The 22,232-nt window shown below is 41.7% G+C and overlaps 1 protein-coding gene across 2 annotated transcripts in view; it reads left to right on the top strand.

The window, feature by feature from the left end:
* The first annotated feature begins 2,079 nt into the window (after positions 1-2,079).
* DYRK4 (dual specificity tyrosine phosphorylation regulated kinase 4) overlaps positions 2,080-22,232 on the top strand; it is a 29,409-nt gene continuing 9,256 nt past the window's right edge. The window contains exons 1-10 of one of the 2 annotated variants that reach the window (XM_074589177.1): positions 2,080-2,271; positions 2,646-2,787; positions 6,661-6,744; positions 8,091-8,240; positions 14,068-14,203; positions 15,394-15,557; positions 15,925-16,061; positions 16,984-17,124; positions 19,070-19,208; positions 21,524-21,605. In XM_074589177.1, the coding sequence (XP_074445278.1) occupies positions 2,764-2,787; positions 6,661-6,744; positions 8,091-8,240; positions 14,068-14,203; positions 15,394-15,557; positions 15,925-16,061; positions 16,984-17,124; positions 19,070-19,208; positions 21,524-21,605 (1,057 nt within the window). In that variant the 5' untranslated portion in view covers positions 2,080-2,271; positions 2,646-2,763. Of the gene's footprint in view, positions 2,272-2,391; positions 2,788-6,660; positions 6,745-8,090; positions 8,241-14,067; positions 14,204-15,393; positions 15,558-15,924; positions 16,062-16,983; positions 17,125-19,069; positions 19,209-21,523; positions 21,606-22,232 lie in introns of those variants that run through there. The other variant, XM_074589168.1, reaches the window with a different exon arrangement.

Genomic DNA, 22,232 nt, shown 5'->3' with positions numbered 1-22,232 from the left:
CTGGAGACAAAGTGTTCACTTTGTTGTTCTTCTGTATCTTCTGTCCTCACTCAAATCAGAGGGATAACTGCGTAGGGGGACTAAAATGTTTTCAAGTCAAATTTTGCATTTGATATACATTTTGCATTAGAGGAAGTGCTCTGCAAGGTGCATTGCAGTGCAGGAAGACCACAGTAAAGTAGAATTAATCTAATCTGATTTTAGGGATATAAAAATTCTGGATAGCTAGTCTACATTATTTGCATATCCTTCTCAGGCCAAGCCAGTTCACTTCTACAGGGAAATTTGTTTAAATTGAACCTTTAGGTTAAGATGAAATGAATCCTCTTCCCACTCCAGAATGCCTGTTCCTTTGCAAGAGAAGTTCTTTAATGTCCTTTACCTCTAATACTATTCTACTTCACAGAGATGTTACCAAACTTAATAAATTTGTAGTTAAGGTTTTGTCTACGTGATGATCACAGCCAGTGATTGCATCCATGAGGAACTTATCCACCATTGCACTTAGCTCCTTTAATTAAATATTTTTCAGAAATGGGTATTTTTTAAAAAATGAGTGACAACGACTGTAAATATTTCCTTCAAATTTAACCAAGCTGCTTTGTAATTTATAGCTGAAACATTTTATGCACTGCTTTTTACTTCAGTGTATAATGACTGAAACTTTGTAGTAATACTGGCAGGTTTATTTTGCTCTGAGACTATTGTTGAGAAATGTAGGAAAAAACTTTATACACTTTCTTGCATTGTCAAAAATTCATTGCTCCTCTTCAGGTATGAGAAAAGAATCATCCTAAAGATTGTTTTTATTCCTGCATGACTTAGCACACCAAATTTGAATATACTTTCGAGAATGTAATCAAATGAGAATAGAAAGCATTACAAAGAACAGAAATAAATCAAAGAAAATAAAGTAGTAGACATTCTTCTTAATGGGAGACAGTTGAATGCATGGTCAGATCTGTCCTTCACTCCTTTCTATGTAGGCTGTCCTGGGAATATTAATAGTTTCTCAACAGGAGTCAAAACCTTAGATGGAAAGGTATAGCCCAGAGGGTTGTGGAGCTACATAAAGCTGTATTATAAATCTCATTAAGAGAACGGCTGCGCCGGAGGGAATGCAGTGTGCAGCTTTCTGCCACATACCCCACCTCATACACCCAGGGGAGCTGGTCAAAAGAAGACCATTGCGTGCTATTAGCAAGTGGCAGTAGCGATCGCAGTACTTCCTCATCTAGGTAATACATAAACATAATATCAACAGTGGACTGCGCTGGTAATTTCCAGTATCACAAATCTATATTTTCACAGTTCGAATATACGTCACACACTACATTAGTTAAATCCCTTCGTGTAAGCCTTGGTGAAAATTGCTCAGAAACGCTTAATATACCTGTGGGATAGAAGAGCTGGAGCGTAACTAGCTGTATGCGCTTGCACGTGCTTGTTTGTATACATTTGTGTGGGAGTGATTTAACTTAGGTACAAGTGATGTGTGTTTGTGCCGTTTAGTTTGTATTCCAGCACATGGCAACTCCATGCATTCCCAGGGCTGAACCGGTTCTGCTGGCATGACAGTCAGTGTGATTATTTGGCTAGAGAATGAGACGGTTCTCTTGTATGTGAGGTGTAATACTGGGGAGGATTTGTTGACTAGAGAGTTGCCAAGCTTGGAAGAATGGAAAAGTGGGAATGATGGAAATGGGAGTGATGTGCCTTATAGGATGCTGCACCTCAGCAATTATATTAGGCAAGGGCATTGCATGGACCACCATGCAAAGAGAATAGCTGTTTGTCCTTTGACCACTCTGTGAAAAGTGGTGCTCATTCCAGGAGCATCAGTAGAAGTGGCAGCCTTCTAGAATAGCTTCTGTGGGTGAGCCTGTATTTCTTCTTTGAAAACCCTGAGTGAAAGGAGAACTATTCTGTGTTGTCGACAGATTTAAGACCAGCAGGGAACATGCCATTCCGTTGCTATATGAAGGAGGAGAGCACATTGTATTTTCATTTTTAGATATCCCCCTAAGACGGTGGGGGGATAGGGACGCCTCCATTAGTGCTCCGTCACACACGCACAACACCCAAAAGAGGAAAAGGAAAGACAGGATGGCAGCTAAGCTCTGGCTCACTATCCACACCAAAATGAGAGCCTCATTATCTCACTGGGTAGAGCAGCTCTGCACTCATGCCAACAAGAACCACAGACCAAAGTGCCACAGTTTGGTCCTCAGTGAATGACACATAATATCCAATGAGAAATCAACCCTTGAGGTATTAATTTATTTTCATTTTCCAGTCTGGCAGTCTTGGTGAATAGATTTTACTCACTGTATAGCAAGGTCGCTGGGACAAATCTTGAAAAAATACAAGTTCAAGTGTTTTTTCGGTTTCACAAGCACATGAGCTCAGTGAGAAAGAACAGACTGAGACGGCAAGGAGAACAGCCAATCCTGTTATATTTGTCTTTCTTATTACCAACTTGCCATGATAAATATGGAAAATTATATTTGGCTAGAAGGAGGCTGAGAAAGGGAACAGATGGCCACCAAAAGAATACTAGAGCAGCTAATAGTCACTGGCATATTTCCGGGATAAAAATTTAAATCTGAAACCAAGCAGAGGGTTATCCATTTTTTTCTGATCAGGGTACTGTGTATGAAACTGATCCTGCTATGCTCTGACTAGATGAAGGTGGGCTTTCTGAAATGCATTCGCCGAATGGAATAAACAACCTCCGTCCTGCAGTTAACGACTCTTGCCGTTATGCTGACAGAAATAGTTGACAAGGTGGGGAGAATGTTTATGTTCCTACTGTATTTTGAGTGAGTGAGACTGCATTTGTTATGGCTTTTTAATATATTGCATGATTTAACACCTACATTGCATTCTCTCTATGTATTCTACAGGCTTTATTCAGTTTTGATAGAGGACAGAGAGAAGTGCCCATTTAAACAAGGAGACAATGGAGTCTATATTTTATATAGTTGTGTGTTTTATAATTTCTATAATTCTAATACATTTCTGTTTCTGTGGTCAACTGGATACTGAAAAAAAATAAGCTGACCTTTTGGGAATTATGAACGTGTGTCACAATTTCTGATTTTGCAGAATGCTGTACGCTCAGTACCTAAACCTCCTTATGACTGCAGACTAGGTAGTGAATGAGGACATTGTTCTGTTTCTTGAGCAATAATTAGAATTAGCAAGGTAATGGCCAGTAATAAATGATTTGAAAGGCTGGAATAGCAGGAGATGATAGTTTGGGATTGAAGTGTGATGTTGGAGTTGAAGGACCGGCCAAGTGCTATAGGAGTTGGACGGCTAGGAGTGAAATGGAGTGAAATAGTAACAGTTGCTGCAGTTTTTCTTCAGAGTGCATCTGCCAGAATTAAACCAGTCTCAACAGCTCAAGCGTAGATCCCGTACTAGATATACAGGATTTCGTTAGAGCAGCAGGTGATGGGTCATCTGGATCAAGACCATCATGTAAGTCCCTGTTGTGGACTAACTGATAATCCACCTGCTCCCCATTCAGCTACGGGCAGGACTGTTGCAGGCACAGATCAGTTTTTCTACTGGGAAAAGACTATGCTATTTACCTTTTTTGTGGGACTGTTATGAGGGTTGATCAGTTATTGATTTTAAGGTGTTTGGAATGAGTTGCTTGAAGAGTGCTGAAGAACTTTAAACGCTTAGTAAGTAGGTTTTGAGAAAAAGAGACAAAGAGAATCACAAATACCCATGATTTAAAAGAGGCACAGCCATGGGCTGATGGGCTGATTTTGCTTTTGCAGTGTAAAAGGAGAAATGTCCATCTCAAAACCTTACCAATCTTTCCCCAGTGAATGGAAATTAGATGGATTCCAAATACTGGGGGCATATTTTGGTGCTTGCTCACCTGCTTCCTTAGCTCTTGCTGAGTTTTAAAGGTATTTTGTGAATTGCTCATGCTCTATTAGTGAATACAATACATTTTGAATGTTATATTTAGTAAAAAAAAGTATTACTAATAAATAAAATGTCATTTTGGAGTGAAGAGTCTGCAGTCTGTACAGGTATTATGTGAAGTCCACTGTTTCTCTGGATTTCAGAGATAGCTCTTTCTCTCTAAAATCCTGGTTTTATATTGACTTGTAGTTAGAAGAGCACAAAGTGGTTAAGGGACTGTCTCTAAACGAAGTGCAACGTTTTCATCAACTCCAGAAACTGAAAAATAAAGCTAGCTGGGAGTACAGTATGGATGAGGTGTGAGGAAAAGCATAACAGGCACTAAAATTAATATTCTCACTAAGACCTGGGCTGATATATCTAGTGGAGTTATGACTGTGGATCCCAGACTCATCTTCATAACAAATGTGATTCTCCCTTGAGATGCAGGATATGTAGTTTGCATGTGAAGTGTTTGTCTGTAAAAATATTCTGGCACTGTATTTTCCATAGATCATCTATGTAAATTCACACTGGAGGATGGTGACCACAAGGACATTGGATGTACTGGGAAAAGTGTATCATGCTCTAGGACATTCATATGTAGGATGCAATAATCCAGTGGTTCTTTCCTGGGGGCATTTGTTATGGTGGCTCTGGGGATGTTTTGGATTTACAGCACATAATCCCTTACCCCTGGTCAGCTGATCTCCAGTTCCAAAGATGGGAATTACTATTTCCTGCAAAGACAAGCCTTAGTAGCTTTCCCTTTCCTAATATTCTCCTCTGCGCCACAGATATCCACGACTTTTCCTCTCAAACTGCACCCAATTAGCATAATAAGGCTAAACCCAGAGCTGTTGTTCTCAGCTTGTTCGGAATAGGAAGTTTACCCTTTAAGCTTGCAGAAGAACTTATTTATTTGTGGGATTTTCTCCCCTGACTTTTCAAATGAAAAGAAAGAGAGAATACCTGCCATGGATACTAACAGCACAATTGTCCAAAGGGCAGTTTCTAAATGGCATGCCCAGCTTTAGTAGTGTCTTTATGGTTGACGGTGAGACAGTGGAACCTGCATGTCAGAGGGCGGTAAATCCTTCATGTGATCAGGTAGGTCCGTACATAGAGTTTTCTCTCCATATTTAGTTTGGAAGGAGATTCCACAGCCTCTCTGAGCACCTCTCCCATACTTACAGAGCACGATGTGTTAGAGCCATTGCACGCGTATCTTCAGCTTGATCTGCACCTTTGTAGCAACGCCCTGGATATATTGCCCTGGATATATAATCCACACTGTATGTGTGTGGATTAGTTTGTAAACAAGCACCCATCACCCACTACAGCTCCCGTATATATGTGGTGTATTGGCACAGATGCAGCAGTCTAAGTTGACCCTTCTTCTTTCAGGCTCAGACAGAGGCCCTTTTGGCGTGGCTAGGCTGCATCACGGCAGATGTTTCGTGGCACAAGCCAGTACAAAACACGTTAGGCATACTCCACCAGTATGCAGACATATTTTCATGTGGACTAACTGAAGTCCATGACAAAGGCCTTTAAAAAGTGATCCCCTGGCACTGGTGCTAGCACTGAATAGGCTAAAAGTCATTTTAAAGAGCAATGACTTTATCATCTACAGGTGCTCTGCCCATTTAAGACTCTGTGACAGGTATAGGCCATGGAAGCCCTGGCTGCAAAACAGATGAAGAATACCATGTTGCTTTATTTAAGTATTTTTAATGTGCAGCTCACATCTGTAAGATAATTTTTTTTGCAAATTCGTTATTTTGATACTCCAAATTAAAGTTCCACACTCATGCCTCCAAGTTCCTCTGCTTCTAGAGAAAATATTAGTGTTCAAGCACTTCAAAACTTCTAGAGTGGAACTAATGTATCTACTTGGACAAAGATGATTTTTTTTTGACTATGAGTGGAATGACATTGTGTCTCAGAGCCCAGGATCAAGGCAGCACATTTGACTGAAACCAATGGGGTTCACTCCAGCCTATAGAGTAGAACTCCAAGCTGCTGTAGCCACAGAATTTTCAGTATCTAAATTATTTGAAAGATTTCTGCAATTCACTACAGTCTGCTATTGGACAGAAATGCACAGTGCTACTTACCGTGTTCATCTTTATAAAAAACCTGCTGAAAGTACTAGTAGAATCTTAAAAATGATGAGCTGCTTAGCGCTTTCCCCATGTTCCTTTTTTTTTTTTATTTGTTGCTAATATTATCTGTCCATTGGAACCCATGTATTGTTTTCTCTGTCTCAGCAAATTTAAATATTCATTTGTGTTCTTATAAAATCTGCACCACACGTTGAATGAGTTTAATGCTGCTATTAACAATGGATGGGCTCACAATCTACCTTGTGAGGCAGTTTAAAGCTGTCCTTCCAAGCAGCCTCACTATCTGCTTTTGAACACATATTTAGGGATGCCAAACACACCCCCCCACCCCCCCCTTCCCCTCCGCTGACCACATGGGCATATCAAGCATGCTGAGAGGCATAATAGGCAAAGCAAGCTGTCCCTGCACCTGCCCACAAAACAGCTGTTCGACTGGGAGAGGAATTGCTAGACCGTAGCACGTTTTCAGCAGCTTTTGTGGTCCTCTCTTGTACACTGTGTTGGCACAGACGTTGCCACGAAGGAAAGAAACACAGAAACTGCACTGAGATTTCAGTACTTTTTCCAGAATTATTTTTATTAAAGCATCATTTCATGTTTGCAGCCTTCCCATGTGGATGCATTTTCTCAGTCTCAACTGACGGTTCAAGAGAGAGATCATCTGGGATCTAACAGAGTCTTCCATCAGGTACGTGACTCATCAACTGACTTGAGAAATACCTGAATGCTTGTTTTCTAAGAGACCCCTTATAATAAATGAATCTGAGCAGAGGCAAGTCTTTTATTCCCTGCCTTCTTCCGTTTCCCCTGTAGCTGTATGACTGTCCCAAATGCCTGCGATTATTTTGTTTTGGCTAGCTGTTCAGTAGCATTTGAGGCATTTCTTCTGCCCAGTCACTTCTGTTTCCTGAAGCTTTCATGAGAAGTCCGCTGGAATCTCAGTTCTAAGGTTTTAAAGACTTTTCCATTGTATTGGAAAACTTATTTATTCAAGTTGGTTGGATTGAGAGCTTTGTTTCTTTGCTTTTTGAAAAAAATACCAAACCTCTCCTTTGTTGTCAAATGCTTGACAAATGTGTTTCTATCTTTCCCCAGTGACAAAAAATTCACAGTCTTATGTAGCCTTAACTTTCTGGGCCTTGTTCGGCATTTGATAGCAGATAGTTGCTCTATTTCAAATCAGTTTTTTATTATTTGCCAAAGAAATAGTCTACCTCGAAAATTTTCTTTTCTGCTAAGAGCATGATTTCTCTCACTTTAGATATCCAAAAATATTAGAGGTCCTAACGTTCATAAACCACATGCTTAAATGACTGGCCTTAAGGAACGGGTGGTATAGAAATGTTTTGCAAATAACAAATGGGAGAAGTCTAAAGGAAGGACTAATATTCCTGGAGCTTTCAAATGGGTATAAGCATTTATTTTTCAATAAAGTTTGCACAGAGCTTGCCTTTTCCTCACTAACGAAGGGTGCAACAAAGGGGCCTAGTCTAAGTGAACTCTATGGGAAATGAGGGGGAATGAAATATTGAGAGACCCGTGCAGGGAAGACCCTCCCACTGTCTTCACCGCGGTGTTTGGCAGCAGTCCAGTCCCAATTTCTCTTCTACCACTGGGAATAGCTAGTAGTGTTGCCTGCCATTTAAAATTCATGCCTGCTTATTACCCTGGATGTGCTTTATTTTCCCCCCTCAGAGGAGTCCTGCTGCCTGGAACGGCTGTCGAGTTGCCAAGCCCAACCACCTTTTCCAGCTGAAGCAGTCAGTGCTCTGATGCTGGATGGAGATGCTTTTGTGGGGAAACTTTCATGCCCTAAAATGTGCCGGGCTGCCCGATTGCCTGGACAACCTCGTCCTGCCCATTAGTACAACTGGGAGCTGCCGGAGAGTATCTGCTCTTTTCCCCTTCGCCATTAGGTGTCAGAACTGAACCACGCGCGTTTTCCACGGTTTTACATCCCTCCGTTTTTCGAAGCTGTTGCCCAGAATTGCTTGCGAGGTCGTTATGTAATATTTACTTATGCTTTCCATTTAGAAAGTCAGTCGTGGTGTTCTTTCCCTCCCGCATCTGGAAGGTCAAGCAAAGCATGGTTTGGTTGCAGACGCTGCAAACCTTCCCCCCCTTGGAAGCAGCCTGCCTCAGATAACAAACAGGAGCTTGCAGAATGTCCTCCCCTCTCTTCAGGTGAGCGAGTTATAAAACTCTTAGACATCTTGTGCTTGACTGGTTAATCAGCTTCTTTCTAGTACTGCAGTGGCAAAGTGTCACAAGAGTGTTTGTGCGTGGGAAGAGAGAAATAGTTTAGTGTCAGCGTTTGCATCAGTTTCTGTTTTCAGCCACAGTTAAAGAGGAAAAAAAAAAAGGAAGAACTATAAGCAGTCAAATAGATAAATTGCTTACCAGCATGGTTGTGGGTATCTCCAGATATTTTAATGGATGACCAACATCATGGGAAGGTTTTGAAGTCATCTTTACATTTGGCATTCCTTCTTTCTCATTTTTTCAGAAGTCCCATGCCTGTCCCCTGTCTGAACTCTTCTTCCTTTCCTCCTCCTCTCCTCAGCAAATCAGGGACCTGCACTACTCACCACCACTACTCCGATCACTCCCTTTTTCACCTTTCTTCTACTTCCATGGAGTCTCTTTATTGAGAGATTTTACAGGTTCTTTAGGGCTCTGATATGAAGTCTTTTCTGATCTCTTGCACTGCAAGTCCCCACGTAATGCGTTTTATTTGGGAAGTCAAGAGTCTTCTCAAATACTTTGACTTTGAAATTGGCAGCTTGCTACTACTATAAAATATTTAATTTAGTTAGGGGGGCGAAGCTACAAAATGCAAAATAGCATGAATGATGAGGTGGAATGGGTTAGTCTCCAAAATAATTTACATTATTTTTAAAGCTTGGTTCTGTGGCCTTTATAAGTCAAACCTACACTCAACTCCCACAAAAGCCAATGATTAAGCTTTGCATCTGAAAAATGAACCGTCCCCCCATTTTATTTTCTGTGAAAAGATTGGACCCAAGCATTTTACAGAGGTGTGGGGTTTTTATTTTATTTTATTCTTAAATGGAACTTGTAGACTTCTATAAGAAGCTGTGAAAACACCAATAGGAAAGCCTTTTGCTTGGTTTAGAAGTGCCCGGGGACAATAAACACTTCAGTCTAGAAAGCATGATTATGTGCTGTCTGTTTTGGAGACCTTCTTTGTTTACTCTTCCTTAGAAATAGCACAGCATTGATGAACTGAGGGAGTGTGTATCGGAATGGGGAAGCAGTGGAGTTCTCAAGCTGGGGCTCAGCAGGATGGCAGTAGGACTGACCTGTGGCAGCACAGAGCTGTACTTGAGCTGTTCAACTGGTGTCACTCATACCTGGTTGTCCTGCTTTTGTAGCAGTTAATATTGCCAAAAAAAAAAAAAAAGTAGCAAGGTTAGATGCAAGTATGGGAAGATGATTTTCTTTTAAAACAAACCCATTTTCACTTGCACTAACACATTCTTAACCCAAAACTCACAAGCACCAAGATGCATGTATCCAGGTGGTACCAGCCCGGACTTCTTGCAAGGACATGGTGGACTATATCACCATGTGCTGGTTTTTGAATATAGCTTTTGTACCCTTCTGATACTGAGAGAAACTGATATTTTGTGTCTCCATCCTGTCCCACTTCTCTGAGTCATCAGGACTTCCTCAAAGGATGAGGAATTATAAATAAATTAAGGAATAATTTAGCTTGGAAAGGACCTCCAGAAGACATCTAGCCCAACCTTCCACTCCAAGCCAAGCAAACTTGGAGCAGGTTACTCAGGGCCTTGTCCACTTGGGTCCTGAATATCTCAAAGGATGGAGAGTCCACAGCTTCTCAGGGAAACCTGTTGCAATAGCGAACCGCTCTCATCGTAAAAAATGTTTCTCCTAATATCTAATCAGCATTTCCTGTGTTGCAACTTGTGTCCATTAGTGGCATACCCATTTTGTCCTAGGACCATGCACCTCTGGAAAGAATCCGTCTTTGCTTTCTATATATCATCCTGTCAAGTAACTGCAGACAGCAGTTCACTCCTGAAGCTTCCTCTTCTGCAGGCTGAACAAATATATTTCCTGCAGCCTCTCCTTGTACAGTATGTGCTCCAGGTTCCTGACCATCCTCTGACCTCTCCCCTGAATTTGCTCTGGTTGGTCCCTGCCTTCCTTGTGCTGTGAAACCCCAGACTAGACACAGTACTCCCAGTGTGGTCTCACAAATGCTGAATAGAGGCGGAGATCACTTCTCCCACCTTGCTGGCTATCCTCTTACTAACACAGCCTGGGACGTGTTTGGACTTCTTTGCTACAAAGGCACACCGCTACCTCATGTTCAGTGTTTGTCTGGCCCTCCCCTGCAAAGATGCATCATTTCAGTTGTCCCCCAGCCTGTCCTGTTGCATGGGTATATTCTGTTCCGGGTGCAGGACTTAGCATTTGTCTGTGTTCAACTTTAGAAGATACCCATAGCCCATTTTTCCAGCCTGCTGAAGTCCCTTTGGATAGCAGCCCTGCTATGGTCTGTAGATTTGAGAGGGTGAACTCATGCATTGTCCAGGTCATTAATGGACACTAAACTGTACTGGCCTTAGTATTGATCCCTGAGGGATGCTGCCAGTAACCAATTGCAGTCCTTGGAACTTGACCATCCAGATGATTTTCCACTTACATTATGATCCATTTATCCAGTTCATGTCTCACTCTTTGGGCTTCAAGCACATTGTGGGAGAAAGTGTCACAGGTCTTCCTGAAGTCAAAATATACAACATCCACTGCATTTCTCTCATTGGTCAAGCTCATCTCACATCATCAGAGAAGGTAATCAAGTTGTTCAAACACCATTTGCCCACAACTTATGTTGGCAAATCCATACTGGATGTTCCAAATCAACTTCTTGTCTTTCATTTGGTTGGAAATGGCTCCCAAGAGGAATTGGCCCTCCCAGGGACTGAGTTAAGGCTGACCAGTCTATCGTTCTCTGAAGCCTTTTTCTTACCCTTTTTGAAGGTGGATGTGATGTTTGCCTTTTCCAAATGGTCAGGAACTGCTCCTGATTGCCATCAACTTTCAAAGATGACAGTGAGCTGCCTTGCAATGACACTGGCCAGCTCTTTCCACACCCTCAGGTCCATCCCATCTGGTCCTGCAGACTTAGGTATGTCCAGCTACTTAAGTGGTCCCTAACTATCTTCCTCTACTGCAGGTAATGCTTCTTTACACTAACGCTACTTCTAGACTCAGGGACTGGGGAGGCCTGAGGGCAAAACTTACCAATGAAAAGCATTGAGTACCTTAGTCTTTTCCTAATCCTTGGTCACTAGGTGCCAAATTCCACTGGGCAGTGGGTTCACATATCCCAAAGCCTTCCTTTTTTACTGTTGATGTACTTACAAAACCTGTTCGTATTGATTTTCACATCCCTTGCTAGCTGTAATTCCAGCTGAGGTTTGGCTTTCCTAAACAAGCCTGCATGTTCAGGTAGCGTCTCTTGCATTTATCCCATATAACCCATCCCTGCTTCCGCTGTTTTTTTACCTCCTTACTGTGTTGGCACCTGATCAGAAGTTCCCTTTGCATCCACGCTGGCCTTCAGCAAGGTTTGCTTAACTTTCTGCATGTTGGAATGGACTATACTTGTGCTTTACGGAGATTAACTTTGAAGATCAATGAGGTCTCCTGATTTCCTTTGCCCTCCAGGGCAGTCTTCCATGTGTTTTTGATGAGAAGATCCCTGACCAAGCCAAAAGTTGCTTTCCTGAAGATCAGCGTTTGTAGTTCTACCGCTTGTCTCACTCACTCCTCTGAGGATTTTAAACTCCACAATCATATGGTCACTGCAACCAAAGCTGCCCTTCCCATAGCCTTCACATCCTCAACAAATTGTTCCTTGCATGTGAGCAACAGGTTCAGCAATGCATCTCAGATAACCGGCATTAAGAACACAGTCCAGAAATCTTCCAGAATGCTTTTGCAACTTCAGCAGATACTGAGGTGACTGAATTACCCTATGTGTATCAGGGTCTTTAGGTTATGATGCGTGTTCCCTAATGTACCTAAATAAAAACATTCTCACTAGGTTAGGAAAGCTGATTGCAGGCGCACTTGCCCTGCTTCATCAGATGGATGCTGTTTCTGCTCAGCGGTTCTTGTTCCTCATCCTATGTTCATAGAAGCCATAGCACTCTCTGCAGCTTCAGACAGGTATTGATACATTGGATCCATTGTCTCCAGATGAGTCTTTTCCCCTCAATGAAGGGACTGAGAAGAAGATGACCTGGGCCCTCACACCCTACATCCTTATCCCAGAGCACAGTCTTCTGTCTCCTTATCTGGCTCTCTTTTATATCTAAACCTCCATCATCTCTTTATGGCTTGATTCTGTAGCCTGTTCTTTGTTTTCCAATTCTGGGACCCCTGAGAATCTACATGTGCTGCTGATGTACATCTGTATATCTGTTCTTCTGCAATTTGTTCCTTCGAGTGTTTCCGCACCCACACAGGCCCATTCATTCCCCATTCATACCAGTCTTGATGTTTCTGTTGCAAATGTGTATATGCGCAGACCCAAGCTGGTGTGCCTGCAGTTCTGTGGGCTGCACAAGCAATCTCAAGGATTCTAGCACAACTCTTCAGTGGATATGCCCACATAGAAATCTGAGATGGATATTGTCTATTATTCTATCTTTCCTGCCCTCTGTACTCAGACGGCTGGACATAGACCTTTCCCTGGCTCATCCAAGTTACTGCAACTTAATCAAACGTAGCATTTATAGAAAGTGAGTGCCCATGCATTGAATGAACCTGGAAGATGAAGTTCACAGAATCATAGAATGGTTGGAGTTGGAAGCGACCTTAAAGATCATCTAGTTCCAACCCCCGGCCTTGGGCAGGGACACCTCCCACTAGACCAGGCTGCTCAAAGCCCCATCCAGCCTGGCCTTGAACACTTCCAGGGACGGGGCATCCACAACTTCCCTGGGCAGCCTGTTCCAGTGCCTCACCACCCTCACAGTAAAGAATTTCTTCCTGATATCCAATCTAAATCTCCCCGTTCTCAGTTTAAAACTGTTACCCCTCACCCTATCACTACACTCCCTGATAAAGAGTCCCTCCAATCCTTCCTGTAGGCCCCCTTTAGGTACTGGAAGGCTGCTATAAGGTCTCCCTGGAGCCTTCTCTTCTCCAGGCTGAACAACCCCAACTCTCTCAGCCTGTCCTCGTAGCAGAGGTGCTACAGCCCTCTGATCATCTTTGTGGTCCTCTGCTGGACCTGTTCCAACAGGTCCATGTCCTTCCTGTGCTGAGGACTCCAGAGCTGGACGCAGTACTCCAGGTGGGGTCTCACCAGAGTAGAGTAGAGAGGCAGAATCTCCTCCCTCGACCTGCTGGCCACACTTCTTTTGATGCAGCCCAGGATGCGGTTGGCTTTCTGGGCTGCAAGTGCGCATTGCCTGCTCATGTTGAGCTTCTCACCCACCAGAACCCCCAAGTCCTCCTCAGGGCTGCTCTCAACCCATTCTCCACACAACCTGTCTTTGTGCCTGGGATTGCCATGACCCAGGTGTAGGACCTTGCACTTGCCATTGTTGAACTTCATGAGGTTTGCACGGGCCTGCCTCTCAAGCCTGTCAGGGTCCCTCTGGATGGCATCCCTTCCTTCCAGCGTGTCAACCACACCTTCTGTGTCAACTTCCTTCTTTTATTTAGAGATTTATCTTTCTGCGATCCAATAGCCTCTAATGCTATTGCCACAATTTGCTCTCTGGGTAAGCAGGGCATTCTAGTCCCCAAGCACGCTTGTTCTGTCTCAGCATGAGGCTGACACTCAACAAATCCAAAATAGATACCTCACAGATTTGTCTTTGGGATCATAGCATTTTTCAATATATTTTTGTATATATTTATACAATTGCAGATTAGTTGAATGTTCATCAAAATACCTGGAAGCAAAACTTACCTGTTTGGTTTTATTTTTGTTTGGCAGGAAAACGGAAGTCAAGGCAATTTTTCCCAATTTAACTTTCTGGACAGCCTTCCTGAAAGTGATACCAGAGCCCAGACAAAACCATCAGAACTGGAAAGCACCAGCATCAATGTCAAACTGCCTATGACAGCTTCAGGTAGAACATAGAGCGTGCTAAAAAGACTGGAGTGACAGGTTGCCTCCACAGATAGGGAGTGTATGCAGTCAGGATACACAGTGACCAGAGGTTCCACGCTAAATGGTCACTGAAATATTTTACAAACAGTTTGGAGGAAAGGAATATGGATGGGTTTGGTGACTTATAAAAATCCTACTTGGGGATGTATGCAATAGGAGAATGAATACACTGACACAAATATATAAATGAGAGAAGTATGCATTATACAAAAAAAATGTATATTTGTCTAAGACTTATGGCAGGTCATGTAGCTGACAGCAATATTCTAGTACGGTGATAATTTCCCACTTGCTTGTAGCTGTATCACATTTTATCAATGTGGGATAAATTGCATTTTTGGTGTTCTCAGATCTAGAAAGTTTCTGGCAGAGTTAATTTATTTTTAGAAGGAGTCTAGGAAAAAAAAAAAAGTAGTGGCCTTTTTCTTTTAAATTAGTTAGCATCCCTGCATTAGTGGATGAAGATCTGCCACTGTTTAACAGAACACCCACATGCATGCCTAGAGAACACTTTGATTTGTAACGCTACCGTCTGATTATTTATCTAGATTTAAATGATGTAAGTGGAGGTGTTAGGGTAGCTGAAATGTTTCTATGCAGGAAGAATCTGAACTAGAAGAACGGCAGATTTGGGCCCCATTTAATTCCTAATCTTATGCATCTAAACTTGACATTTTATATCAGAAAAACAAGTACTTGAAAGCTTTGCTTAACTAAAGCTTACTGCCATTTTATAAATACAACAATCAAACCAATAAAAACACACCATTTTTTTACGTAAGCTATAAAGCTTGCTGAAGCAGATAGACAACAGATGGGATTTTCAAAAACATCTAGGTACATAGCTTTGCTCAGAATCAAATAACTTTTACCTAAGTTTTCTTAAAAGTCTTTCTGACAGATGATGAATGTTTTGTTGAACACAATACTGTAAGTCAGAAAAAGAAACATAAATTTATGCAAAATGCCAACATTGTAGAATCATAGAAATGTTGGTTGGAAGGGACCTCTAACAGTCAGCTACTCAGCCTCCTGCTTGAAGTGGCATACTCTACTATAAAATGTTCCATTGTAAAAGCAATTTACCATCAGGTTTCTGACATTTTATTGAATTTTGGTTTTATATTCTTTTTTTTTTTTCTGATTTAGAAGCCTTGAAATATTTTAGAAACCAGTTAACAGTCTATGAGCAAAAAGAAATTTTCAATTATACAGAGCTATGGTTTCTTGGGCTGGAAGCTAAAAAAATTGAAGGTTTGCCTGAAACCCAGAATAATAATTGTTACGATGATGAGCATGGTTCCTACTTAAAGGTAAGTGGAAAAATTATGGTATTAGTTTGCAGCTCAATGAGTTTGTTGTGACTGTCTGCCAACTCTTAAGTGATCCATGTGAGATAAATGTTCTTTCTATAAGATAAATATTCACATAGTGAAAACATCAGTACCAATCACTTTAAAGCTCGGAAGAGAATCCTAAAGAGAGATTCAGGATGGATGGAAAGTAGGTGGATTAATGAAGCATGCATTTGTTATTTTCTCTGTCAGCCTTGTTTAATGTAGACTTCACTTGCTACCAGTCTCACATCTTTCACAGAAAGTAAACTCACATGCACGAAATGCTTTAAAGCCTGATCTTTTTCATACTATCTGAATCTGAACTATTTGTTTTCTTTTGAAGGTTTTGCATGACCACATCGCGTACCGATATGAAGTGTTGGAGGTGATTGGGAAAGGTTCATTTGGGCAGGTGGCTAAATGCTTGGATCATAAAACCAATGAATTAGTGGCACTGAAAATAATAAGGAATAAGAAAAGGTGAGACATCTGTTGATTTTAAATCAGCACAATCAGCTCTCTGTTATATAGGCAGTGGCAATCTGGGATAATGTGAACAAAGCAACATCAAACCCACTGTACCTCAGGCTTTCATTAGACACAGTGCGAACAGAGTGAAGAAAGGCGATGTCAGGGATTCAGAACTGGCCTGGACCCAGTGGAGACACAATCTATGAAAGCAGGCACAGTTTTTCCAGACTTAACAAGCAAGTCTCTGTATCTGTGACACAGTTAATACACAGCACAGGTAACCAGCCCTGCGTGACTGAGAGCTGGGAGCCTACATTCCCCCACAAGACAACAAAACCAGAGGAATACGCTGGGAGGCTCCAGTTGCTCATTTTAACACAAAAAATTCTACACTACGGTCCTAAGCAACCTCTGCTTCTTATGTGACTGGTTACCAATTTTTAGTTGAGTTTAGCTTGAACCAGAGTCAATGAAGCTGATGAGAATGATGCTGTTGACTGCAGCAACAGTTTTATCTGTTCACTTTTCCTGCTCAGTGAACGCTAAATGTAAAGGTGCTCTTCAAAACTGTCAGTCTTACTGGGGTTGGTGTGAAATATGACCTTGTTTGACTAAATGGAAGCATTCCTATGGATCTTGAAAGCACTAGGATTTTACTCTGGATGCTCATTTGAACTGTTTTTCATTTAAATATTTTTTTCAGACACGTCAAAATAACTACTCTTAAATGCTATATAAGGCCAGTGTATTTAGACTAGGCAACAAACATAATGAATCAAAGTTACAGTAGTTAACAGGGGTGAATGGTGGATTTTTAATCACAGCACCACATGTTGAGTTTACAGTAAGATTGTGGTGTTTGTAACATTTGTATTGCCACAAATGCTAGATTGAGTTAATGTTACCGTTCCCATGTCCTGTGATATTTCAGATTTCACAGCCAGGCTTTGGTAGAAGTGAAGATCCTTGATGCTCTCCTGAAGAAGGACAAAGATGATACTCACAATATCATCCACATGAAGGAATACTTCTACTTTCGCAATCACTTCTGTATTTCCTTTGAACTGCTGGGGTAAAGTATACTTTCCTTTACACAAATCTTAAGGAACACTGTAGATCTTGTGCTTTACAAGATTTAATTTTTGTGCCCTCTTTGGAAGAATTTACTTCTCTTAATGTTAACAGAAAGGAATACTGTTTAAATACAGACTTCACACAGACATGATCCATCCCTTATTTTCTGTGCTGTGCATTGAAGTCTTCTCCCCTGAAAGACCTAAGGGGAAAAAGAGTAGAACAGTGAATTAATGACTAGTAAACTTCAGGGTATATAAATATGAATAATATTAAATAATTCAAAAGTATAGCTGTATCTTGCTTTCTATGAATGTATGCTGCAGGACATATCTTAGGAGGAATTTTGGAGAAATTTTAGGGAAGTCAGACCATTTTATTGGCCAGCCTCCTTGTAATCAGAGCATCAAAGTGGGATTACAGAGGTTATCCATGGTCCCTCATCCCTTGAAGTAAAGCCCCATTGTTGCACATGTTCTAGCCCTTGCTGAAGATTCATGGTATAGAAGGCTTGATCTCAAACAGACACAGAGGGGTAAGAGTCGACTCCTCCTCTCCAGGAAAAAAACAGCCCAGTTTTTTCAGAAAGCTGCTAGGAAACTTGTAGGAAAACGTTCATGGGATAGCCACCATGTTCAGCTCTTTACAGAAGAGTTGAAGACTGGTTGTGATGTAAAAATATTTGTCTGGTGACATATTTCGTGCTTCTAAAATATAGTGAAAACCCCTTAACCTGTGAACTTTATTCTCCATCAAGTCCTGCTAACTTCATTTACTTCTGAAGGAATGGGCCTTGCCTTACACCAGTGGATGCACAAGCGGGGAAGGCAGAAAGCTACAGTTGCTTGTGTCCTGCTGAGGACACCTCTGGAGATCATACTGCTGAGGACAAGCTTGTGCATCCCTTTAATAGCCACCATCACTGTGGCCATTTCCTCCTCCGAAGAATGGCCACACATTGAGCACTCAGTACTTGTCAGGGCGCACCCCAGGCTGGGGGCTCCCTGGGGCTCTGGCAAAGGGAGCTGTGGGGGCTCCCTCAGGGCAGGGCCTGGCAGCCAGGAGCAGGGAAGCTGGGGCACACCATGGCAGCCCCAGCCCTGGGCATTGGGCACCTCCCTGGGGACAGGGACAGGCTGAGGCTGGGCAAGGACATAGGTCCATGGGTGGGCCCAGCTTGGGAGGACCCATAGCAGGGGAACTGGAGACCGGCCCTGCTGTGGTGTCACAGGGGCAGGCGCTGATGGCCCCGTGGGGCTGACATGGGGACCTGGGCCGTGAGCAGGTGGGGGGAACCCCTGGCTACTGGGCAGGGCCATCAGGGCTGGTGGTGCCCCCAGGGTCTCAGGGCAGCATTTATATGTTGCCAAACCACACTTGGCAGAAGTTAGCAACATCCTCCTGGAAGGAGCTAAGATATGATGGTGACAGGAAAAATACAAAAACCTAACGAGACCTGAATTCATGGGGTTATTTATCTAGAAAGTTTTACTGCTGATTAAAGACTCTTCAGACAAAAAGGGTTTGCACAAGGTGACAAAGCAAAGACAAATGACAGAGAAAGGAGACTGAAGAAAATTTATTTCTCTCAGTTTCTGAATGGTAGTTGTTCTTGGTGAAAAACAGCACAGCCGCATAACAGCACTGAGTTTAGCCAGCAAGCAAGCAAGGCCATTGACATTATGTCTTCTTTAGATCTGGAGGCTCAGGGAGGTGTTTGTGCATATTACGTGCAGAACAGCAATCTCAAGGAAGAAAATAGCTAAGTCATTTTCTTTTGCGTGAGTCCTCCCTCATGTAGGAAGACATAAATACTCTCTCCCTCATGTAGGAAGGCTAAATACTCTCTTAATGCACTGTAAACTAATGCCGTTAAAAATAAGTTCCCTAATCTTTTTTCTGCTTTCTGTCTTCTTCTTCTTCCACCCCCACAACGCCCGCAGAATAAATTTGTATGAGTTGATCAAAAAGAACAATTTCCAAGGTTTCAGTTTGTCTTTAATTCGACACTTCACTCAGTGCGTTCTGAGATGTTTACAAGTGCTCTACCAGGAAAGAATCATTCACTGTGATCTGAAGCCTGTAAGTACAGTCATTTCATAAACTATTATACTGTACGGAATACATAAACTTCATCCTATTTTTTGTTGATCGAGTGGAAATCTCAGAAGAATCCTTAAAACTCAGTAGGATATTTGTACATAAGCTATAGTATATTTCACATAGTATTAGTACTAGATTTGAGTGATTCTTTCCATTGATTCAGTTTATACACTGTTTATACATTGATTCAGTTTATACATGATTATCTGGTTGCCAAAATGTATGCAAATATGAATGAAATGACTTTTTGCTTAGAGAAAGAATAAAGTACTTGTGAAATTAAGTATTTCAATATGAGGGACATTATAATGCAAGGAGACATTCCCAAAGCAGACTGTTTCAGGTTATCCTGTTAAGTCTGTATAATTTCATATGTAGAATTATAAAATTAGGTAGCCTAGTAAATGACAAAGCAATTCTATAGTACAGTATTTAGGGTGCTCACCTGTTTCTGGAGGAGCACCTGTGATCCCATTCCTGCTGCTATATCTGCTAAGCATTCATGCTAGGTGAAACATTTCCATTCTCCTTAAGCCCAAATCTTAATTTTTTACAATTTTGTGAGATTTCTAAAGTATTTTAATTATGTTTTCATTTCGGGTGAATGTTTCTCTTGATTTCTTTTTCAAAACTGCAAATGGACAAACAAATTAATAAATAAATAAATAGGCTCTCAGGTAAAAATGCTAAGGATGAAATTCTGCTTGCACTTTGCTTGACGTATCTCAACTCAGAAGTTGAAAGAGTCACATACTGTCTGTACCCATTGGCTTGCCAACATCTTTGCCAGACCAGTTTGCAGTGAGAAGTGAAGGCTTGCAAGATAATCAAAATATCTTAACCAGAAACAATCGGCCCAAGAGGAAATCTGTTTCCGGGCAATCACTGGCAAGGAGTGAGGTTGACAAGATCAATGAGTGTAGTATGTATTTAAATAGAGTAACATATTAGAGAACATTGAGTGAGTTAACTAAAAGAGAATTTTGTTCTCATCCTACAATTGTACACTTTAATGAATTTAATTTATGTTGCCTGAAACTCACATCTGTTATTCCGTCTGCCTCCTATGATATTTCTGAACATAAGGTAGAGTATGGAGTTCCTCTGGACTACATGCTACGTAATTATTGCCCTCCAAAACCTGGTTTTGCAGTTAATCAACTCCCTTGCATTATGAGAGATTCAGTATTAGAGACAGAGTCCCACCAGGAGCACGAAGGAATATCTAGCTGCAGAGAGAGGATGCTCGCTCCCATAACAGAACCAAGAGCACCTGCGTAGTGGAAGTCAGTCCTTGCCTTGACTTTCATCTGTAGCATCTTCTCCCTCCTGTCATGCACAGTATTTCCTTATGAGTCCACTAATTGCCCAAGAAACTGCCCTATCATTGTTTGACAAGGGAACTGCTCAGTCCTTCAAAGCTTTGATGTATGATCACTTTAAAACTGGTTGATAAAGGTAGCCATCTCTCTGCTGAGAAGTGGAGAAAACTGTATGATCAGAAAGGAAATCAAAGGGAATCCTTGATTTAGGTAGATTTCTAATGATGATAAAATTCAACTCTGCAGACGAGAGCTAATAGGCTATGTTTACTCATCAGTGCACATATTCCTGAGCTAGCTGTTTAAGAATTACTTCTCAAGCTGGAATTGTAGGCACACAGTGCGGCACCCATCTACACCCAGCCAATAATCCATAGGGCCCTAGCACTTCTGTTCATCCCTACCATGAGATCTCTGCATCACACTGTTGTGAGGTGGAGGGGTGTATGCTTACAGAAAGTCTGGAGAAGGTTGAAAGCAATCAAGGGAAGAATTGTGAAGTACGACTCATTCATGGGGCAGGGACTTTCTGTGGTTACAAAAGGATGGTTCTGGTTAATTTAGCACCAGCATGCAACCAGATGCATTTGCCTTTTACTAGATTAACAACAATGAGTTTTGGGGAGCTCACTCTGCTCACACAGCAAGCATTCTCACTGGCTGGTGCCTTGATAGCACCGCACACTGCACAGTGCAGTGGCTTGGATTGTATGTAAGGGACTAGTGTCCCTGTCTAGCTAAGCTTCAAACTGGGTACCTTTGCAAATTTCCCCTCTGCTTAGGTTAATTGCACATTATTGGATGCCTACAGGTTAGCAAATGCATTCCCAAGGAAGTTGAAGTTATAAGTTTTTATTACACAAATAAATGTAAACTCAATGTGTTATGCATTGCTTCTTTTCCGAAGTATTCACTAACCTAACATGGTGCTAAATCCCTTTTTTTCCCCTGTGATTTTTTTTTCCTCTTTAGGAGAACATATTATTATACCACAAAGGCCAAGGTTCAGTTAAAGTTATTGATTTTGGATCAAGCTGCTATGAACACCAAAGAGGTTTGCAGAAAAGTCAAGTTGATGTAATTCTCTTAATAACCTTTCTTAATTTTAAAAAATGTGGAAAAAACTATTTCTTTGATTGAGCTAATCATAGAACCATTTAGGTTGGAAAAGACCTTTAAGATCATTGAGTCTAACCATAAACCTAACACTGCCAAGTCCGCCAGTAAACCACGTCCCTAAGCACCACATCTACACATCTTTTAAATACCTTCAGGGAGGTATTTAAAGAGGTAATTCAACCACTGCCCTGGGTAGCCTGTTTCAATGCTTGACAATCCTTTCGGTGAAGAATTTTTTTCCTAATATCCAATTTAAACCTCCCATAACACAACTTGAGGCTATTCCCTCTCGTCCTGTCACTTGTTACTTGGAAAAAGAGACTGACACCCACCTCACTACAACCTCCATTCAGGTAGTTATAGAGAGCGATAAGGTCTCTCCTTTTCTGCAGACTAAATAACCCCACTTCCCTCAGCTGCTCCTCATAAGACTCGTTCTCTAGACCCCTCACCAGCTTTGTTGCTCTTCTTTGGATGCCCTGCAGCACCTCAATGTCTTTCTTGTAGTGAGGAGCCCAAAACTGAGCACAGTATTCAAGGTGGGTCCTCATCAGCACCGAGT

This window comes from Larus michahellis, chromosome 1 (assembly GCF_964199755.1).
Source record: "Larus michahellis chromosome 1, bLarMic1.1, whole genome shotgun sequence".
In the NCBI taxonomy this organism is placed as follows: Eukaryota; Metazoa; Chordata; class Aves; order Charadriiformes; family Laridae; genus Larus; species Larus michahellis.
The sequence above is the reverse complement of the archived record's forward strand: the minus strand, read 5'-3'. Positions and strand labels throughout refer to the sequence as shown.